The following is a 17,866-nucleotide window of genomic DNA, read 5'->3' as shown; positions in this document are numbered from 1 at the left end:
AAGGACAATGTTCCCTTGTATCCTTAGGGTTTAAGATGCATTATCCTTTGGGTATAAATGACTAGCTTTTTTCTTCCTGGCAGGCATGTGGAAGACAAAGACTATTATGTGGGTATTTGTTTCTGAATTCTACCTATGCTGAAAGCTTTTGTGGATCTAGTCACTACCGGCACACCCAAGGCTGTGATGGAAGTCTGTACAGGCCACCCAAGTCTGAGATGGGTGGCCTAACAAACTCCCTGCCTCTCTCACTTGATTTTTAGCATCCACGGAAATGAGTTTTGAAAAGACCCAGGCAGATGGAAGTCTCTGAACTGGCAGTTTCTGCCATGCCAGCACCCACATTTCCCTAATGACCAAGGATGTGAACTCCATCTGGATGCTTCTGATAAAAGTGAGGCACAGTGAGAGATGCTGAAAAGCAAATGGTGCCTCTGAAGTCTTGGCACTAACAACACCCCACTAAAATTGGCCAGAGTAAATTACCTGTCTCCAAGTGAATCTGCCTGTATAGGGGATCTGCTTTATAACAGAGAGACCTAAAATGTGTTACACTCGAGGTATTTTGCTGCCATGCTCTGTTGCAGCTTCTGAGCAGATTTTGTACATCATGAGTGTAGAAAGAGGACATCATCATTACATCCATTTCTACCTTGCTCTCTGGCATTTGCTTTTCACTATTACTCCAGTGCTGGACACCCTGAAACTTTAAACATTCTTTCTACAACAAAAGCTCCCTCAGTGGATACCAAAATAGCTTGGGTTAGAAAATACTTCATAATCCACAATGTCACTGTCCACTTACACGGATGAAAGTGCCATACTAAAGGCAGATGAATTCAGATTTATCAGCAGAGAACTGAGACACAGCTCTTCCCTAAGATGATTTAGAGATCCAGAAATGCTGCATGTGGCACCCAGATGGAACCAGTAATCAAGGAATTTTAGGGAAAAGGGAAAAGTGCATCAACTGTGAAAACAGACTGCCCAAGCTGAGTGATTAGCACAGAGATGCTTTTATGACACTTCTCCCTAGAGCTGTGTCTGTCAGCATGGTCTCACCTGCTCTTTTCCACAGCAGCTGCAGCTGCTTTAACAGCCTTCCCTGCAAGGACAAAGAATGAAGAGGAGACTAGAGGAGCCACTCAGAGCAGCTGCAGATGCTAATGGAATAACCAAGCAGGCAAACCTGCCTTCAAAAAATTACCAGCACCAGTTCTGACTGTAAGTAGTGTCTGCATCATCCCACACCAAACTGTTCCCATATGAAGCAATCTTCCATAACAGCATTCGGAAAGGAACAAGATTGGGGAAGTATTCCTTGCTGCCCACGTGGCTTCAGCCCTGGGGCCCACCTGTCAGTTCTTTGCAGAGCCCAAGTGTGTCACAGCAGTACCTTCAGTCATTGGAAACCTCATGGACACAAAACAGGCGCTGACACTCTGCATGATCTAAAACTGAATTACCACATGTATTTTCTTTGTAAAGAGAAAGTTCCAGTGGCTGATCCATCAGAGCAAGGTACTGACCAGGGATTCTTGTGAAGTAACCAGTAACTACTAAAAACAGGTATCAAATGGATCTCAGATGCTGAGGTACAAAGCTGCTGAGGGGAGCAATGACCTGTCTCTCCTGTTTTTATTTATGTATCCTCAAGACAAGACAAATCAGAAGGAATTTTACTGCATTACGGATTTACCAGGGAAGCAACAATACAAGATTACCAGACTTCTCTTACTGAGTCAAGAATAACTTAGGGATAATAGCTTCCTGGGAGCAAGAGTCGCTTAAATTCTGTGTTTGTTCAGCAAAGGTGTTGTCAATAAGATGCATTTTGGTCACAGGGATGACATCTAAGTTAACTGTTAAACAAAAGGTCTATAAAGAACACTTAGATCAGGTTATTCATTATTCTAGCATTTGAGGCTTTTGCTTTCTTCCTGCTGAGGTCCTCAAAACCCCTTATAAAGATGAATAAGCTGAACCTCTCAACAAGCCCCCTAGTGTATGTACTGTCTCACTACAATAACAGGAACACATCAGGCAGACAAATAAAGGATGACAACTTCAAACACAGGTTTCTGAAGTTTAATATATATGTTCATATTAAGACAGCATTCTTCATTTCCATCAAATTTAAGAGGAAGTAGAGGTGTTCAACATCTTGACATTCCTCTTAAAGCAGTATCTACACTACAGTCACACTGAACCACATAAGCTTATTTTCCCACACTCCCAGCTACAAACCTGCTGTAACTCAAATACCAGCACTCCACAGCATGCTTAGAAAAAAACTAAGACCAATGCAGCCATTGGCATTCAGGGAACTGGCATTCCAGGTCCCAGCTCCACCCAGCTATCTAGGCTGCACCCATGGGAGCCAGGTCCATAGAAGCCCCAGATGCCACCTAGGAGCTGAAGCCTGGGGCATCCCTTAGCAGAAAACAAGAAGCCTGGCCTTGCTCTTGTGTACTTTCAGGGGTTGCCAACACTGTCAAACAGACTCAGCCTAAGGCACATACACATTAGAAAGACTTTATATATAATTTCTAGGTACATGTATTAACTCCTCTGCAACTGTCCAGAGCACACAACTCAGTTTCCTCAGCAGTACCTTGAGCTTTCCAGTGTCTCTCTTCCATTACTTCTAGCAGCAGCAAGCCATAGGTTCACAGAGCAAAGATACACATTCTCTTAATCTCAAATTCTGTCTTTAGCATAGGACCCAAGGACATTTTCTTGACAACATTTTACAAATTGATATGCTTTGTATAAAGACAACCTTGTCTGTCATGAAACAGATCTAAAACTCTGCTCAACTCTTGCTCTCCAGACTCTCTAATTTTGCAAGTAGAGATTAGTTTCCAATATTAAAGCAGTGAAAATTGTGGCACTTTTCCTTGTTTCTCTGGTAAGGGGCATTTTCTCAATTGTTGGCTTCCAGTACTGAATAACAGCCTCTGCTGGACACTGTGTGTGCACTTGAGAAGATTCTGCTGCTACACAGCAAGAGGTTCAACCATCAGGATCAGAGATGTGGGACAAGAGTAACTTTCACATTTCTTCTTCAGTTCACAAAACAACATGTTTCAGAAGCATCTCTCAAGCACCCACACATATTGCAGAGAGCACTCTTATTTCACAGGCATTTCTCAGAAGCTTTCAGCATCTCAGCCTCTGCAGACTGTGGCTGAAGTTCATGCCAAACAAGCCTTTTTTGGTTTGTCAAAAAGTTTGTCAACAAAGGCTGTTAAAGGCAGGGAAGTTGAGCAGATATTTATAAATTCACCATCCACACTGCTTGGACAGTTTAGGATAGTGAAGAAGAAAGAAAAAGAAACAGTGGGGAGTCTGTAGTTCCAAGAATTTGAGCGACAGTCTTATGATGAAAAAGGCAGATAAAAACCAGGGAAAAGCAATTACCAAAAATGAAGGAAAGAAGGAAAACATGGTGGCAAAAACCCTGAATCAAAGTCTCTTTTCCTAGAGGCACGCAGGCTTTAAACAAAACCAAAAGCTTCATGGATCTGGTACGATTCAAACAAGTTACAAAACATGGAAAATTCCATTACTTCCTCTTCACAGAAGAGACAGTGGCAACTACCATCTTTCAGAGAAAAAGAAACCTGAGGGGAAAAGTCTGCAGATTGCAGTTTTGAAACAAACATCTTCATTCACCATTTCCGTTCATTTCAAAAAAAAATATTTTCCATCTAGCATAAAAAGAATTTAAGTTCAGACATTATTTTTGGGAAAAGCTGGAGGCTATGTGTGGGCAATAGGAACAGAGGCTTTGATGGAAAAAACTAGTTAGAGCATTAACAAATGATAGACTATTATCCTCTGGTAACGAACTGACATGATGGTACTTTCCCTTGCTTTTCTTTGCTATTAAATAAAGGATTCTGTCTGTGTCCTGTTAACTACTACTTATGGTTCTCAATGTACTTGCAATGCTGTACTGACTCAATTTTAGCAGTGATTTTCTCTTATATGAGAAAGGAAACAAGGAAAATTGTATAAGGACAAACTACATGTTTCAAAGGCTAAATTTAAAAGTGTAATAAATATGTGCAATTAGTCAATTTACAGAACTGTTAGGGCTGTGGACCTTCCTTTCTTGATTTTTGCCCTTTTAATTCCTGCAAATCTAAAAAGGCAACTTACTGCATTCTATCCTTTACATCTAGGATGCCTGAAGAATCTGCTACCATACCTAGGTCTGACAGGTATGGTAAACCAGGAGAACAACTTCATGCTTTTCAACTGCCAGAGGGAAAACTTAAATGCAACCATAACCATTCCCTATATGCACAGAATGTTTGGATCACCAGCTACATGAAGAACCAGAACAACAGACTAGCCTGACAAGACAACCCTCTAAAAAAGAGCATCACTATATAATTATGATTGCATATCAAGAAATAAATGAAGAGGAATTAAAACTGTCTGTAAGGGTTTTAACTGAATGCCATTTATCTAAAACATGAGATAAGTTGGTAGTGTATTAGTATGTCTGAGTTCATATAGCCTCAGCCAAAATTTACTCATAATTACTTCTGGGCATTCCAGGAACATGAAATTGACTACAACACATGATACAAATACAAAAACTAGTAAGAAATTGATGTGACTTCAAAGACAAAAAAAAAAAGACTTTTAAAAGAGGTTGGTTGTGAACTGTATCATTGCAGAAGTGTTAAATCATGCAGCAAGTTTGCCAGTTTCAAAGCCCTTACTTTGCAAGTCAGCCAATCACTGCAAATGCCCACTGAGAAAACAAAACCAAAAATCCTACAGAGGTTAGAAAAATCTGCTTGTTCTTCAAGTTTGTGGCAGCTACAAAGAAATGAAATAAAATTTAAGCTTTCTTCTTTGGCTAGTCTGACACAACATCTTTCATATCTGTGGAGCTTTTCTCTTTGCAATTAGCATTAAGGCTTGTATGCCACCATCTAGGCTCAAATGCCTTTCACAGAGCCACAGAATGATAGAATCATTAAGGTTGGAAAAGACCTCCAAGATTGAATCACCTCATTCCCACCTACCTCAGGCCTATTTAAGTCTTTCACAGTTAAAGTTTGCAAGATCTTATCCTCTGATGTCTGTGATCATTTATGTCCAGCAGGCTCTAGATCAGGCGTTACAAGTGAAGAGACTGACATCAGGTAGGATTCCTTTTAATCTATTTGGTTATCCTTCTACATGCCTATGAGACATCTATGGATCAGGTGTGGGAACCAGCTGTATCTCACATGAAAAATCAAGACTCACTACACGTGTTCAAAATAGATACATTAATACTGTGTAGTATTTCCTAACTTTGGACAGGTAGAAAAACACCAAACTAATGGAGGTCATACTTCACAGAGATTGGTATCCCCTTCCTTACGTTCCGAATTCCGTTCCTGTTTGCCCCATTGATGCTCTGCTCCCTTGTGACTCCCACCTCATTAAGCTGCCCATGAGCGCGTATCTAACTCTTGCAAACTCTGCCTTTAGAGGAGCGAGCTGCGAGCTGTGTATCTTCTCCCAGACAAATGAATATCAAGGTGCAGGGGTCAGAGGCTGTGAATTCCACCCGGAGCCCCTTACTGATGCCAGAGGAAGAAAACCTGAGACACAGCCTTCCCCTTAATGTTCCCTAACGACTGCCTTTAACTGATTGTCAAGGTCTCTATTGGTATTCTACTGTGGCACACCCAAACAATCTCATTCGCTTTAAAAGCTATGTAAAACTCTTGCCTCACCCTTACAAATGTCTCTTTCAGAAGTGGAGGTGTAAATTTCAGGCATTACTGAGGTTAATGCTACCCAAATTTCTCTATAAATCTGCTCCTAAGGACATGCAGTTTGGGATTAAAAGGAAAAGTCATTAAGGAGAAAATACTCAAGTAACTGAGGGTTTCTTCTGCGGATGCATTATCTCAATCTTCTCAAGCACCAATACAGAATGTCAACTGTTAAACATTATGAAAGATATAACATGATATAGCATCATTATGGATCACAGCTTAATGAACCTCTAAATTTAATTTTGTTCATAAACAGCAATCAGGAAAATTAATAAAACTACCTCTTAAAGTCGAGTACTACTGCCTGCAACACGGTCTCCATACCAGCTCACTTCCAAATCATTAAAGAAACAATGATTTTCCCCTCCTCCTGCTGCTTATGCTTCTTCTTTCGAGAAACTTTAACAGAATAAAAAATTTCTTCTATTTTCCTTTTCCCTCACCATGCAAGAAAAGGTGCACCACAAACAAGATCATACTGCGTTTTCAATTACTCACAAAATCAGCATTTAGAAAGCACCATTCACCCCAGATTTCTATGTCACTTTTAAATTTCATTAATGTCAAGTACTTGTTTACTTTTTCATGCTTTGAGGAATTATTGATGCTTACTCAGCACTATCCTCACTTTATCAGGGAAGCTACTAAAGAAACTGAAGCATGCAGCAGTGAAAGACCAGAGCCTGCTTGAATTTGCATGAAGACCTGCAGCAGTGCCACTGAAGCACATGGAGTTGCACCCATCCAGAACTAGGTTACTACACAGCACAGAGCAGAGACCAAATCATTCCAAAAGGCTCTGAGTACTCCTGTGGTGGATGGAACAAAAGTAAAATCTGTATTCTGAGTCACAAACTTCTTCCCAATTCACCTGCTCATCATAAAGAACAAATCATATTTTTAGCAAGCACAGCCAGTGAGGGGTCAGGAAGAGACTAAATAGCTACACCAAGGTCATACAGGACATTTGCAACAGAGAACATCTCTAAGTCCTGATTTCCCAATTTCCAGGATAACACCTTTAATCACTCACATATCTTTAAATACCACTAATCATACTGGTAAAAAAAATCCAAAGAAAATGTTCTGCATTCCCAGAAGCAGCCCAGTGTCTTAAAGCACCACGTATCTCATCAAAGGAACATTTCAACAGAGAACACCAAGCTGATTCTGCAAAAGCACAATGAGAAAGGCATTCATATGAGGCACTACCACAGAACTCCTTAACGCACTTTCCTCTGCTAACTAGATCAACTCTGCATCGCATTGATGAGAAGTGTGAAGTTGAGCTATCAGCTCACCCTCTGATACCTGCTGATCAAAGAATTTAAAATACTTTTTCTTTCCCTTTCAATCATTGCCTTTATTATACGTTTTCAGAATGTTCTCTCTTTCAGACAAGCAGCAAAACTTCTACTAAACTTCATTACACATTTTCTACTGGAGTAATGTGAGAAAAGTTATTTTTATTATTCTGCTTTCTTAAAACAGATAAATTTTTCTGCAACTGTATATGAGTAAAGTATCAATAAAGTACTGAATAATCCTTTACTCTTTTAAGGATTTCACAGAAACAAAATGACCAATACCTCTGAGGATCAAGACCTGAGAAAAATCTTAAGACTTACATTCCTTATCAAAGGACTTGGGTCCAGATTAAGATGCTCAACAAAGAGAAACTTGTGGTATAGTACAGAATGAAGAGGATGCAGGGGGAGGAGAAAAGGGTAATGATATTTTACTGCCAGGTTAGCCAAAGAATAACAAACAAAATGGCTGCTCCGTGTTATAAAATACATTGAGAGTTATTCTACAGTTCAGTGATGTATTCAAGCATTTCCTGTGGGTTCCCCCCTCAGACACACAGCACATTAACTAGATTTAACCATTAAAATTCTGGAGCTTTTTTCCTCAGCACTGAAGATTAATTACTGTCTTCTGGACAAAAGTGTTATTCTCCTCTTTGCAGTCGTATTTTTTTTCTCTCTCTCTCACCAAAAACTCCCAAACATTTTCTGAAACTTATTTCTAATGAGTGGTACTTAAGTGTACCCATCAGTTCTACCTATTTCAGTCAGCTGGCCTGCTCACTTGCAGTGCCTATTTCTGTGAATTCTTACAAAACCTATAAATGTTGAAGCCATGGAGCACTCAACGTTATGGCCACCAAATACCACAAAACACACGTTGTGGTGAGATGCCATAGCTTGTCTCAGTTATCCTGGTTCCTTCCCCAGGTCTGCCAGCTACCTCTCCCTCCCCCTCCCTTGCCCCTGCTGAGTGCTGTCTGTCAGTCCTGGCATTGAGTGACTGGCACCGTTCAAAAGATGCCTTTCAGCCCTGGGGGACATTGGGCCATCCAGGTGTCGTTTGTCCTCTAAAATTTCCCACCCCTTACCTGGTTGGTGGGATCCCTACCCCTTCCCTCCCCCTCTCCCCGGTGTTAAAAGGGACAACAACCACACAGTTTGGGAGGTTCTGGGAAGTTCTGTTATGGGATTTGGAGGCCTGTGTGCCAGGAATAAAGCTCTGGATCGAAACCCTCCAGGAGAACCCGACTCCTTTTCCTTCACTCACCTTAAAGCTTCTCCACCAGAGGTAAACCTGAGCTCCTACATGCCTGGACTTGTCCCAAGCGCCCAGCTGCAGCATCCAGCTAGCCAAAGGTGTCTCTGAGGCGAAACCACCACGGCTGCCACCTTTGGTCAAGCAGCAAGGGCCAGACAAGCCTAGGCATGTCCCATCCGGTTATACTGGCAATAATTCCAGTAACACAGAACAAGCATGGACTTACGCAGCTCTTCTCGGTGCCTCTCTGTCTCTGCAAAAAACTGACGAAGCTCCTCTGTGATCTCCATGTTACTCAAGTCATATTCTATCTCTCCTTCAGACTCAGAGTCTTCCTCCATTTCAGACTCCATTTCAGTATCCTCTTCCATTTCGGAGTCCTCATCAGCATCCTCCCTGTCCTGGTAGGCACCTGCGTACTGCTGAGCTCCCTCGTGACATGGAACTCTGACATCTGGTCTGTAGCTGGAAGAATAGTTTTGGATATGTGGGAGATCATTCCCATGCCAATCTGAGTAGTGGCTGCTTGGAGAGGCTGCAGCAGGATGCCAGGGATGCCATGGCAGGCAGTAAAAGGACTCCACGGCTCTCCTGTAGGCTTTCTGGTGCCTGTGCATCCAGCGCATGGCTGAGTCATAGTGCCTCCAGTACCTGGCGTACACCTTGTGAGAGTACCACGGCTCCGTGTCCTCCTGCCGCCAGAGCACACGAGGAGAGGGAAAGAACACAATCAATCAACCACACACCACAGTACTAATGCTCCCCCTCCAAAAAGAAGTATAAAGAGAGAGAGAAATGATGGGAGCAACTAAATGCAAGCACAATGCTGCCTTTTAATCTTTAGTTATCCTTTAGCTATGATAGAACACAGAGATTTGAAAAACAACATATATGAGCACAGTGCACTTGCACCACACCTCATTACTCCTACAAGAGACTCCTTTGGCATCAACTACAACTAAAGAACTAGAAACAGACAAGTTGTAGTGTCCAGAAGGTATTTTCCAAGTGTTCATGCTACTACAATAAGAAAGAGTCTTTTTTAGGAAATATGCCGTATAGATATAATCCACAATTCCTTAGACACTCACATGAGTTTAAAGAATTGAGTAATTCCAAGGTGTAGATATTACACCCTATACCTAATTTCCAACTCCACAGACAGAAAACACAAGAGATTAAGACTCCTCTGCATTAAACAAATGCATTCATTTTAAGAGTAACATATTTCCTCCAGTAATGTATTTCCTCCATCTGCCTGCCAAAGTTTCTCAGAAAAGGTCAAAACAGCAAAGTTTGTATTTCCACCATGGCCACAATCAAAAACAAGACTGTATTTAGCCAAATGCAAGCTGCCAGTAAATCTCCCTTTTGTATCCATCACCAACCAAACCACGAAAAGAGGTAATAAGGTGCCACTGATAAAGTACAGAGAAAAACAGTTCTATAGAAAGAAACATCGTGTAACACACCTTCTCCTGTCTTCCAGCTAATCTTAGTTTTCATTAAAGAAGTTTCATGCTGTTCAGATTGCACCAGTAACTACAAAGCCCCACAGCCCCTGTAGCCTTAAGCTGCCTTCATACAAGCCACTTCATCTCCCACCTCATCCTACTCTCAAAAAGCAGAATAGAGGATCTTAAAAACACAAAGCTATAAAGTAGACTAGAGCCTAGAACAAGTAAACTAAATAGCAAATATTTTCTCCCTTTCCATCATGTCTTAATTTCCATAGAAAATACTTTATCTGGAGTAAAACACTACTTTAAATAGGAAAATTTTAATTAAGCTATGTTCTGGCAAACACTCAAAACTATGGCAAAACTAGCTGATGTTTTCAGAGATGAATGTGACATTTACAGTCCTTTATTAAGGTGGTTTCTTTTCCTTTTTTTTTCCTTTTAAGGACATACAGGACAAAAATCTTAAAAGTGTTTTCTTGATCTGCCCTGGCACTATTTGGTCCCTTTAAAAAAATGATTCTGTGGGGAAAAGAAATCCCAAGGCAAAAACCAGAAAACTCAAACCTAAAAAATACTTTGCATGTAACACTATCCAGAGAGGTTCACTTAGTTTACTTACATTTGTTTTCACTTTCTGGTTCTAAGACAATAAAGCAAATGCTAGTGAGTTTGGAATAAAAATTTCAACTCTCATGCTGCCTTTCTTTCTGGAAAATTTAGCCTATTATTCCAAAAGAGATCAATGCTGTATCTTTTTAAGGTCATTCCTAAGCGCTCTCAGAAACAAAATATCTTCAGCTAACAGAGTACATAAAAAAAACCACCGCAAATTTGCATCCCTTAAGGTATTCCTGATCAAAAACTGCGGCCTATTTGCAAAGGGCTGTGTAGCTCAGCTATGTGATTTAAAAGTGCAGACAATGTATCTTTCCTGAAAAGAAAGAATTAATGGAGATGAAATTTCATTGCTATTCTCCTCTTGGTCTAACACTGCACTGCTACAAGACCATGCATTTGGAGCTCCCAAAATGCAGCATTCCCAAGATGAGTGGGCAGAAGTAAAGCATCTGCCTTCCATATGGAATTTCTTCATACTTAATCATCCAACTACCTAACAGCTAGGATGAACAATGCTTTATTTACTGTTTCCCTTTGCTTAAGAATGTCATACTGACTCCTCATCCTTCAGCAGACAGATGAGAATGTCCTAGTATCAAACCTGATACATTAACAAGTTACTTTTAAGACATTTTGACTGTCATTTCCTTAAATATTAATGTACTTTAAAATCCAGTTTTGAAAGACCATAACGCTTGACAAAAGCAGGTATCTCCTACATTCTATATATCTGCAAAAAAGACAATATATTCTTTTAAAGCTCAAAAATTATCTCCAGTTCTTATAAAATGTTTCTAAAAAGGAACTTGATGACTTTACTGAAAGCTCTGGAAATCAAGTTGGTTGATTTGTCTGGCTGACTAGCTCCAGTTGTTAATTTTGGGGAAAAGAAGACAAAAAGCCAGTTCATACAGACAGAACTGTGATGCTGGTGCTTGTCCAACTACTTTTTGTGAGGGTTTTTTTGTTGAAAGCGACCCTTGAAAACCTCCTTACATTTGAATTTTAAAAATACATCTGTTAAAAAAGAAATTACAGAAATGTTTTACATTTGGGTGGAAAAGGGAAAGGAACACTTTTAGTCTCATTTAATTCTGTGTCTGTGCTTTTTCAGCTGTGGAATAAATGGAAATAAGAGATTTCCTCAAGGAAACAAAAGCTATAAATCCAAGGCAAATGATCAGAGCCCTCTGTTATTCTCCTGTTATTTCTCTGGAGTCTTCCCAGGAGTAGACAAATCACTCATTGTTGTAATCTGAATTCTATTTTCAAAGCAATTTAGTGACTTTTACATCTAATTTTTACATGTCTGCACTCACAGTTCAATGAAAGTATTTATATGCATTTTATATATAAAATGTGACTAAGCTACTCCATAGAAACCTGTGAAGACCTCTTACCATCTCCTGTGGAGTTTGTTCCACTGATGATCAAGGTGAGCTAGAAAAGAAAAGAGTAGCTTTGTAATTCATAAAAATATATGCATTAAGGTGGTCACAGGCATTGAATACATTTTTTGTTATATTTGAGTACTATGACCCACAGCTGTTAAGTATCTCCTCTCTGTTGGGGCAAGTTGAAGTCTCTTACTGATAGATTTTGATTAGCAGCAGTAAAAATCCCACTCCTTAAAATTCTCCACTACAGTAAGAAAGTTAAAATAGAGCCTTCTACAAAATGCAGCCTGAAATGCTGGAACTGAACATTTCTCCCATTGCTCTTCTCCTTTTTCATGCCTCCCCAACCTTTATTCTCCAAATTCATGCCAAACAAAAACCATAAACTTAAAGGAAACAAATTGTTCTCACTTTTTAGCTGTGTCTGCATAGGAACTTCTATAAAACTGCCATAAAATGATTAAATCCATCCTGATTCCACTCATACAGTGAGGTTTCTGTTCAACCTGTGGTGGACTTTTGACCACATACTGTCCCTTCTTTCTCTTTACTTCTCTTTTTTTTTCTCCCTCCAGCATCTGATCCTGCCTCCCATGAAGAAAACACAGGTCAGTTCAAGTTGCAACCACAATTTTTAAATGTGAGGAAAAGGCATACGGAAGAGGGGCAACTGGACAGGAAAAAAATAAAAAAGGGAAAAATGGTTGTGAGGGTAGAAAGGGAGAACAAGAGTTCTACAACCACCAGGCAGGATATATAAACACCAACATATGCATGGCGGTTTATCAGTAGATATCACTGAGAAATATTCTTAATCTCCTCTTATCTGACAATTATTTTATTACACTAATAGGTTAGCTGCCTCATTCACATATTTCTCCTGACATTTTCACCCTGAACTTTATTTTAGGTGCTAGTGAAAGGTAAAAGAAATACACTAAACTACCTATTGCTACTCTTAAGATATGGTCAAATGCTATTCCCAGAAACAGGGGAATATAGCCAAAACAGCACTTAAAACCGCTGTAGATTCATACCAGGATAAAGCCAGGGTTTTTCAAAATGCATATTGTATACAGTACAGTTGTGTTCTGCTTCATATTTAACAATACTCATTAAAGAGCAATTTTTTGTCACTTAAGACTAGCCATACTGCATGAAAGGAGAATGGAATGGCTAAGCAAAATGCAAATCATGCAGCAACTACAAAAGCAAATGATTATCCTTTTGGATGTGTCCAAAGCCCATACTAAGCTCAAAGCCATAAACCCCTGGTAACACCATAACCCCGTGTCTGCAAGAAGCTCTGCATACAGGAGCAGTCCCACTGCAGTTGATGGAACAACTCATGCCAACAAAGGCTGCAGATTCAGGCATTAGGCAACTAAAGCATGCTGGATTCTCTCCTGCCTGCTTGGAGGAAGAAGGAAACCCAGCACTGAGATCACTGCAAAACACCGTAGTGACTTGTAACACCAAAACTCATGCACATATACAAGATTGCTGTCCACCCTTCTGTGCATTTCATATGTCTCATTACAATCATCGCCTTCTTCAGAACTTTCATCTCCACTCTCATGATGTACACATATACTTTTTGTCTCTTCCCCATATATATCTTTCCCAGATACATCTGGATGCTGTAAAGGTTGTCATAAAGTCTTTTTCTCATACTTAAAAACCTAAGCCCATGATATCCAATTCTTTCATTTTCAGAAAAGTAGGTGTGTTTAATTTTCATGTTCACTCTAATTCCTACATGACAAAAATTTCTTTGAAACAGTTTCAGAATAAACAGAAATCATGATTGATCTCAATGTAAATAATTTTTTAAAGCAGTAATTGGTAAAGTCTGATACTTTATTATTAACACAAAACATGTACCTATACTTTCTGAAAGGGAAGGAGGGGAAAAACCCTGGCAAAACCATCCAACTGCATTAGTTTACCAAATATGAAAAACCTGTTTTGCCAAACATAGAAACTTTAATTATTTTCATAAATTATTTATGAAACATTAGACTACAAATATAAAGCAGAGCATAAAAATGCTGCAAGCGAGGAAACTAAATTAAAAAGTGAGTTTGTTTTATTTTCAGTTGAATTACTCTTCCAAAACAAACTACATCAAATATGAAACATGACAAGCAGCAGAAAAAATAAATGTAATAGTTCTACTTCTATAATTTATACTTTAAAAAAATGAAATCTGTAACCATTGAATATATGAAACTCATGACCAAATGTACAATTTAAAATGGGAAAGAGATTTGTTTGCTTATACTGATCATTAATGATGGACATTTTTTCTACTTTCTTGTCCCAGTTTTAAAATATTTCTCTACTGACAATGAACCAGGGATGTACTCCCTTTCACCAAAACGTCTGTCCCCCTTACCAGCTTGAGGCAGGTGAGCATTAGAGAAAATAAATAAATCCCATCAAAGCAACGACAGCATTTAATTCCCTTGGAGTCAACAGAAATTGAGACAATGCCTGTCATACCTTAGACTCAATTCAATGCACTGGGGTTTATAACTTGATAAGTAAATCCCACTCTGGGACTAGGGGTGTGTTGGATAAAGTGTGGTCACATGAAGGAAACAGAAACAACTCCAAGCCCAGTGCAGGATCAGTGAGGGCTCCACTATTCACAATGTCCATCGACACAAGTTTAACTAACCTATTGCACGATATTATGGTAAAAACATAGTATGTTATTAAAGGAAGGTGGAATTTCAATAAATTCAGCAGGTTTCAACAAAACACATTTTTACAAAGCTTTCATGAAAAAGCCAACTACATTTGAATTGGAAATGACCCTAACAACAGAGAGCTGACCAGCCCCTCTGCCCACTGCTGCTTTTGTCCCTGCTGTGAAAACTGTCTTCAGTCAGGCCAGAGCTGCCCTAACTCAGTATTGTTTCTGGCAATAGTAGGAGATACTCAGTAGGAGTTAGTAGGAGATACTCAGTAAAATGTGACGCTAACATAAAGGAATTACTTTTCCAGGTACATTTCTCCTGATTTCAGCAAGTTCAGACACTTTTTTTTTTTTTAATCCCCAAACTGGTTTTGGCATTTTAAGTCAAAACCCCCACGAATAACAGGTGTTTCCAATAAATCCCCTGGCAGTAAGTTTCACGAGTTTAAGGGATTGAACATAATTTTGTGCTGTGTATTTTGAACTCACCTTAGCTAAAAAAAAAAGTGAACACAACAACATCAATAGCGTGCATCTTCCAATGAACACTATTTCATTTTATACTTCTGATACAGAATTACCACCAGAAAAGGGAAAGGTCTGACATTCTGTGCTTCAGATTAACACTGCGCATTGCTGTGACGTTAACTTTAATACCGAAGTGCCCTAGTTACAGTCACGTAGAGACACAAGCTTGTGATTGCTGGGACAGCTGGCAGCAAAAGTTGTTTCTCTTCAAAAGAAGAGGTAAAAATTCCCAACACTGTACCCTGCATTCTGGTTTGCCAATGGCTGTAAATACAAGACTTGTGCAGCACTTAGGATACAGTTACAGCTCCTTCTCATCCCAACAGGAATGTTATGAAGACCCACCTATCACTATGATGTTCACATCAATGTCCTTAAAACAACAGCAGCAACTCCTGTGAATAGAAGGGAAACAAATTAGCATAACGCAAAATAACGTTCTCAAACTTTAGCACATGTATTACAGATCTTTTGGCCCTATCAGAAGCTGAGGCAGTGTAATCCATTGTGGCTCCCCAAAAGAGGGTCTTTATTCTCTGAGCTTCAGGACATAAACCCAAAAGCTATTTTGGCCAAAAATCAGAGGGAAGAAATAAAGTGCTAAAAGCTGTGGAACTGTCAATAACCCAGTTAGCTTAAATTTTATATATATATATATGGTCAATTTAGTCATAAACAAGGAACAGGATGGAACTTCTCCAGTACAGCTTTTGAAGGCGTAAGTAATTTCCTGCTCTCACAGATCTCGTGCCCAGACTCCGGCAAGTGACTGAAAGGCTCGAGCAGCGCTGAGCAGCTCCGGCCTGTGCTAGCAGGGCACACAATTACACCCAAGGGCTGCCAGGAGCACGGGCCCTGTGCCCCGGCTGCCCCAGCGCACAGAGCGCAGCTCCTCCCCAGCTCATCGCCGCCTCAGGCCCCAGGCCGATAAACTGCAGAGAAACGGCAAAGCCCCGCGCCCGTGCCGGTACCACAACCACCGCCTGGGGCCACAATGCCCGGCCTTGGCCCCGCCAGGCGCCCGGGCTCCCACATCTCCTTCCTGAGCCCTTCGCTTTCCCGCTCCCGCCGCCGTTTCGGGCCGGCTGCCACCGCCCTCAGCCCGGTCCCCTCCCCGGGCGGGAGGCCGCAGCCTGCGCGGGGGCACCGCCGTGCCCGCACCCACCCGGGCAGCGCGGGGCTCCGGCGGGCACGGAGAGCCGGGCACAGCTGCCTCCGGCGCTGCCTCGGTCCGTTCCGGCGGGGCCGAGCGCGGCTGCCCCGCCGCTTCCGCCCGGCGCTCCCCGGGCCCGCGGCGCCATCTCGTGGTGCTGTGGGGAGGCGCGGCCGGGGCCTCTCCCCGCAGCCGCCCCTGGAGCTGCCGGCCCACAGAATACACGATCAGCTGGTTTGGGAAAGACCTGCGACATCATCCAGTTCAACCTATGGCCGAACAACTAAACCATGGCACTGAGTGCCACGTCCAGTGTTTCCTTAACCATCTCCCTGGGTAGTTTATTCCAATGTGTAATCACTCTTCCTGTGAAAAACTTCGTCCTAATGTCCAATCTAAACTTCCTCTGGCGCAGCTTAACATTATCTCTTCTTGTCCTGTCACTTCCTATCCGGGAAAAGAGACCAAGAAGAGACTCACTACAGCCTCCTTTCAGGGACTTGTAGGGAATGGTAAGGTCACCCCTCAGCCTCCTTTTCTCCAGGCTAAACAGGAGAGAACAGGCTAAACACCCCAGCTAAACACCCCCAGCTAAACACCCCCAGCTAAACACCCCCAGCTCCCCCAGCCGCTCCTCACAGGCCCTGTGCTCCAGACCTTTCACCACCTTCATTGCCCTTCTCTGGCAAGTTCTGAGTTCCTGCTGTCCCACCTGACCCTGGTTGCCATCTCCAGTTCCAGAGCACACACACAGTGCTTATCAAGCTGACGCCTTACTCAAAACATGCATGCGCTACAGTGGTGGTGCTGTGGCACTGCCATACTTTACCCTCTGGTTATTATATTTTCCATAGTTAATATCTATTTTACTGTTCAGGTTCTGCACTGTGCCAGTATTTTCATGGGACTGTGAATAAGCAGCCCCTTGGGGACCTGTCACAGCTGGCAGAGCAGGGATTGCATTTTCCCCTGTGTAGCATTTTCACACTCTCTGTATTAAATTTGTCAGCTATTACCTGGTGCCATAATGTTGTTGTGTGTTTCTTCATGGTCAATAAACCACTCAGCTGTACCATACTGAACAGCCCAGGATCCTCAGCAGACCATGCTACCCCATTGTCTGTGCCTTTCTCTGGACAACTCACGGATGGGCTGTAACACACAAGTATGCCTTGTGCTCCTGATCCCAGCAAGAAGGGCTCCCCTAGGGCTTCTCTCCACTCAGGTTATTTCTCTTCTCTAATTTCTGTGCTTTTAATTAATACTTTCAGCACAAGATTATTCCAGTTTTTCAGCTCTCCTGGTGTGCTTACTGCTCTAGCTGCTTGCCTGCTGAAAATTTCAGCAGATTGTATTGAGACAACTCCCCTTTGTAACCTGCTTTAATTAAAAATGCCCATTGTGAAATGAAATTTCATATTGAGTCTCATTCATATAGCAGATTTCTACATTTATTTCCCATATATCTACTAAAGTTATTTTTAAAAATAATTGTTACTAATCTGCCTGGTAAAGGCATCACATTTAATACTTCACAAGATCTTCTTTAAAAGTGGTAAAAATGGTAGGATGTAAATATATTTTCAGCATATTCAGAGCACTAAGTCACTGCTTCTGAAATTCTAGTGGCTTTTCCATCA

At 41.2% G+C, this 17,866-nt stretch overlaps 1 protein-coding gene across 1 annotated transcript in view; it reads right to left on the bottom strand.

The window, feature by feature from the left end:
* The window catches only part of GEMIN8 (gem nuclear organelle associated protein 8), a 29,251-nt gene extending 12,885 nt beyond the window's left edge, over positions 1–16,366 (bottom strand). The window contains exons 1-4 of the mRNA XM_030955658.1: positions 16,239–16,366; positions 15,419–15,468; positions 11,845–11,884; positions 8,590–9,055 (exon numbers count right to left, since the gene is read on the bottom strand). Coding sequence (XP_030811518.1) covers positions 8,590–9,055; positions 11,845–11,847 — 469 coding nt within the window. The 5' untranslated portion in view covers positions 11,848–11,884; positions 15,419–15,468; positions 16,239–16,366. The remainder of the gene's footprint in view (positions 1–8,589; positions 9,056–11,844; positions 11,885–15,418; positions 15,469–16,238) is intronic.
* Positions 16,367–17,866: the final 1,500 nt, after the last annotated feature.

This window comes from Camarhynchus parvulus, chromosome 1 (genome assembly GCF_901933205.1).
Source record: "Camarhynchus parvulus chromosome 1, STF_HiC, whole genome shotgun sequence".
Lineage (NCBI taxonomy): Eukaryota > Metazoa > Chordata > Aves > Passeriformes > Thraupidae > Camarhynchus > Camarhynchus parvulus.
The sequence above is the reverse complement of the archived record's forward strand: the minus strand, read 5'-3'. Positions and strand labels throughout refer to the sequence as shown.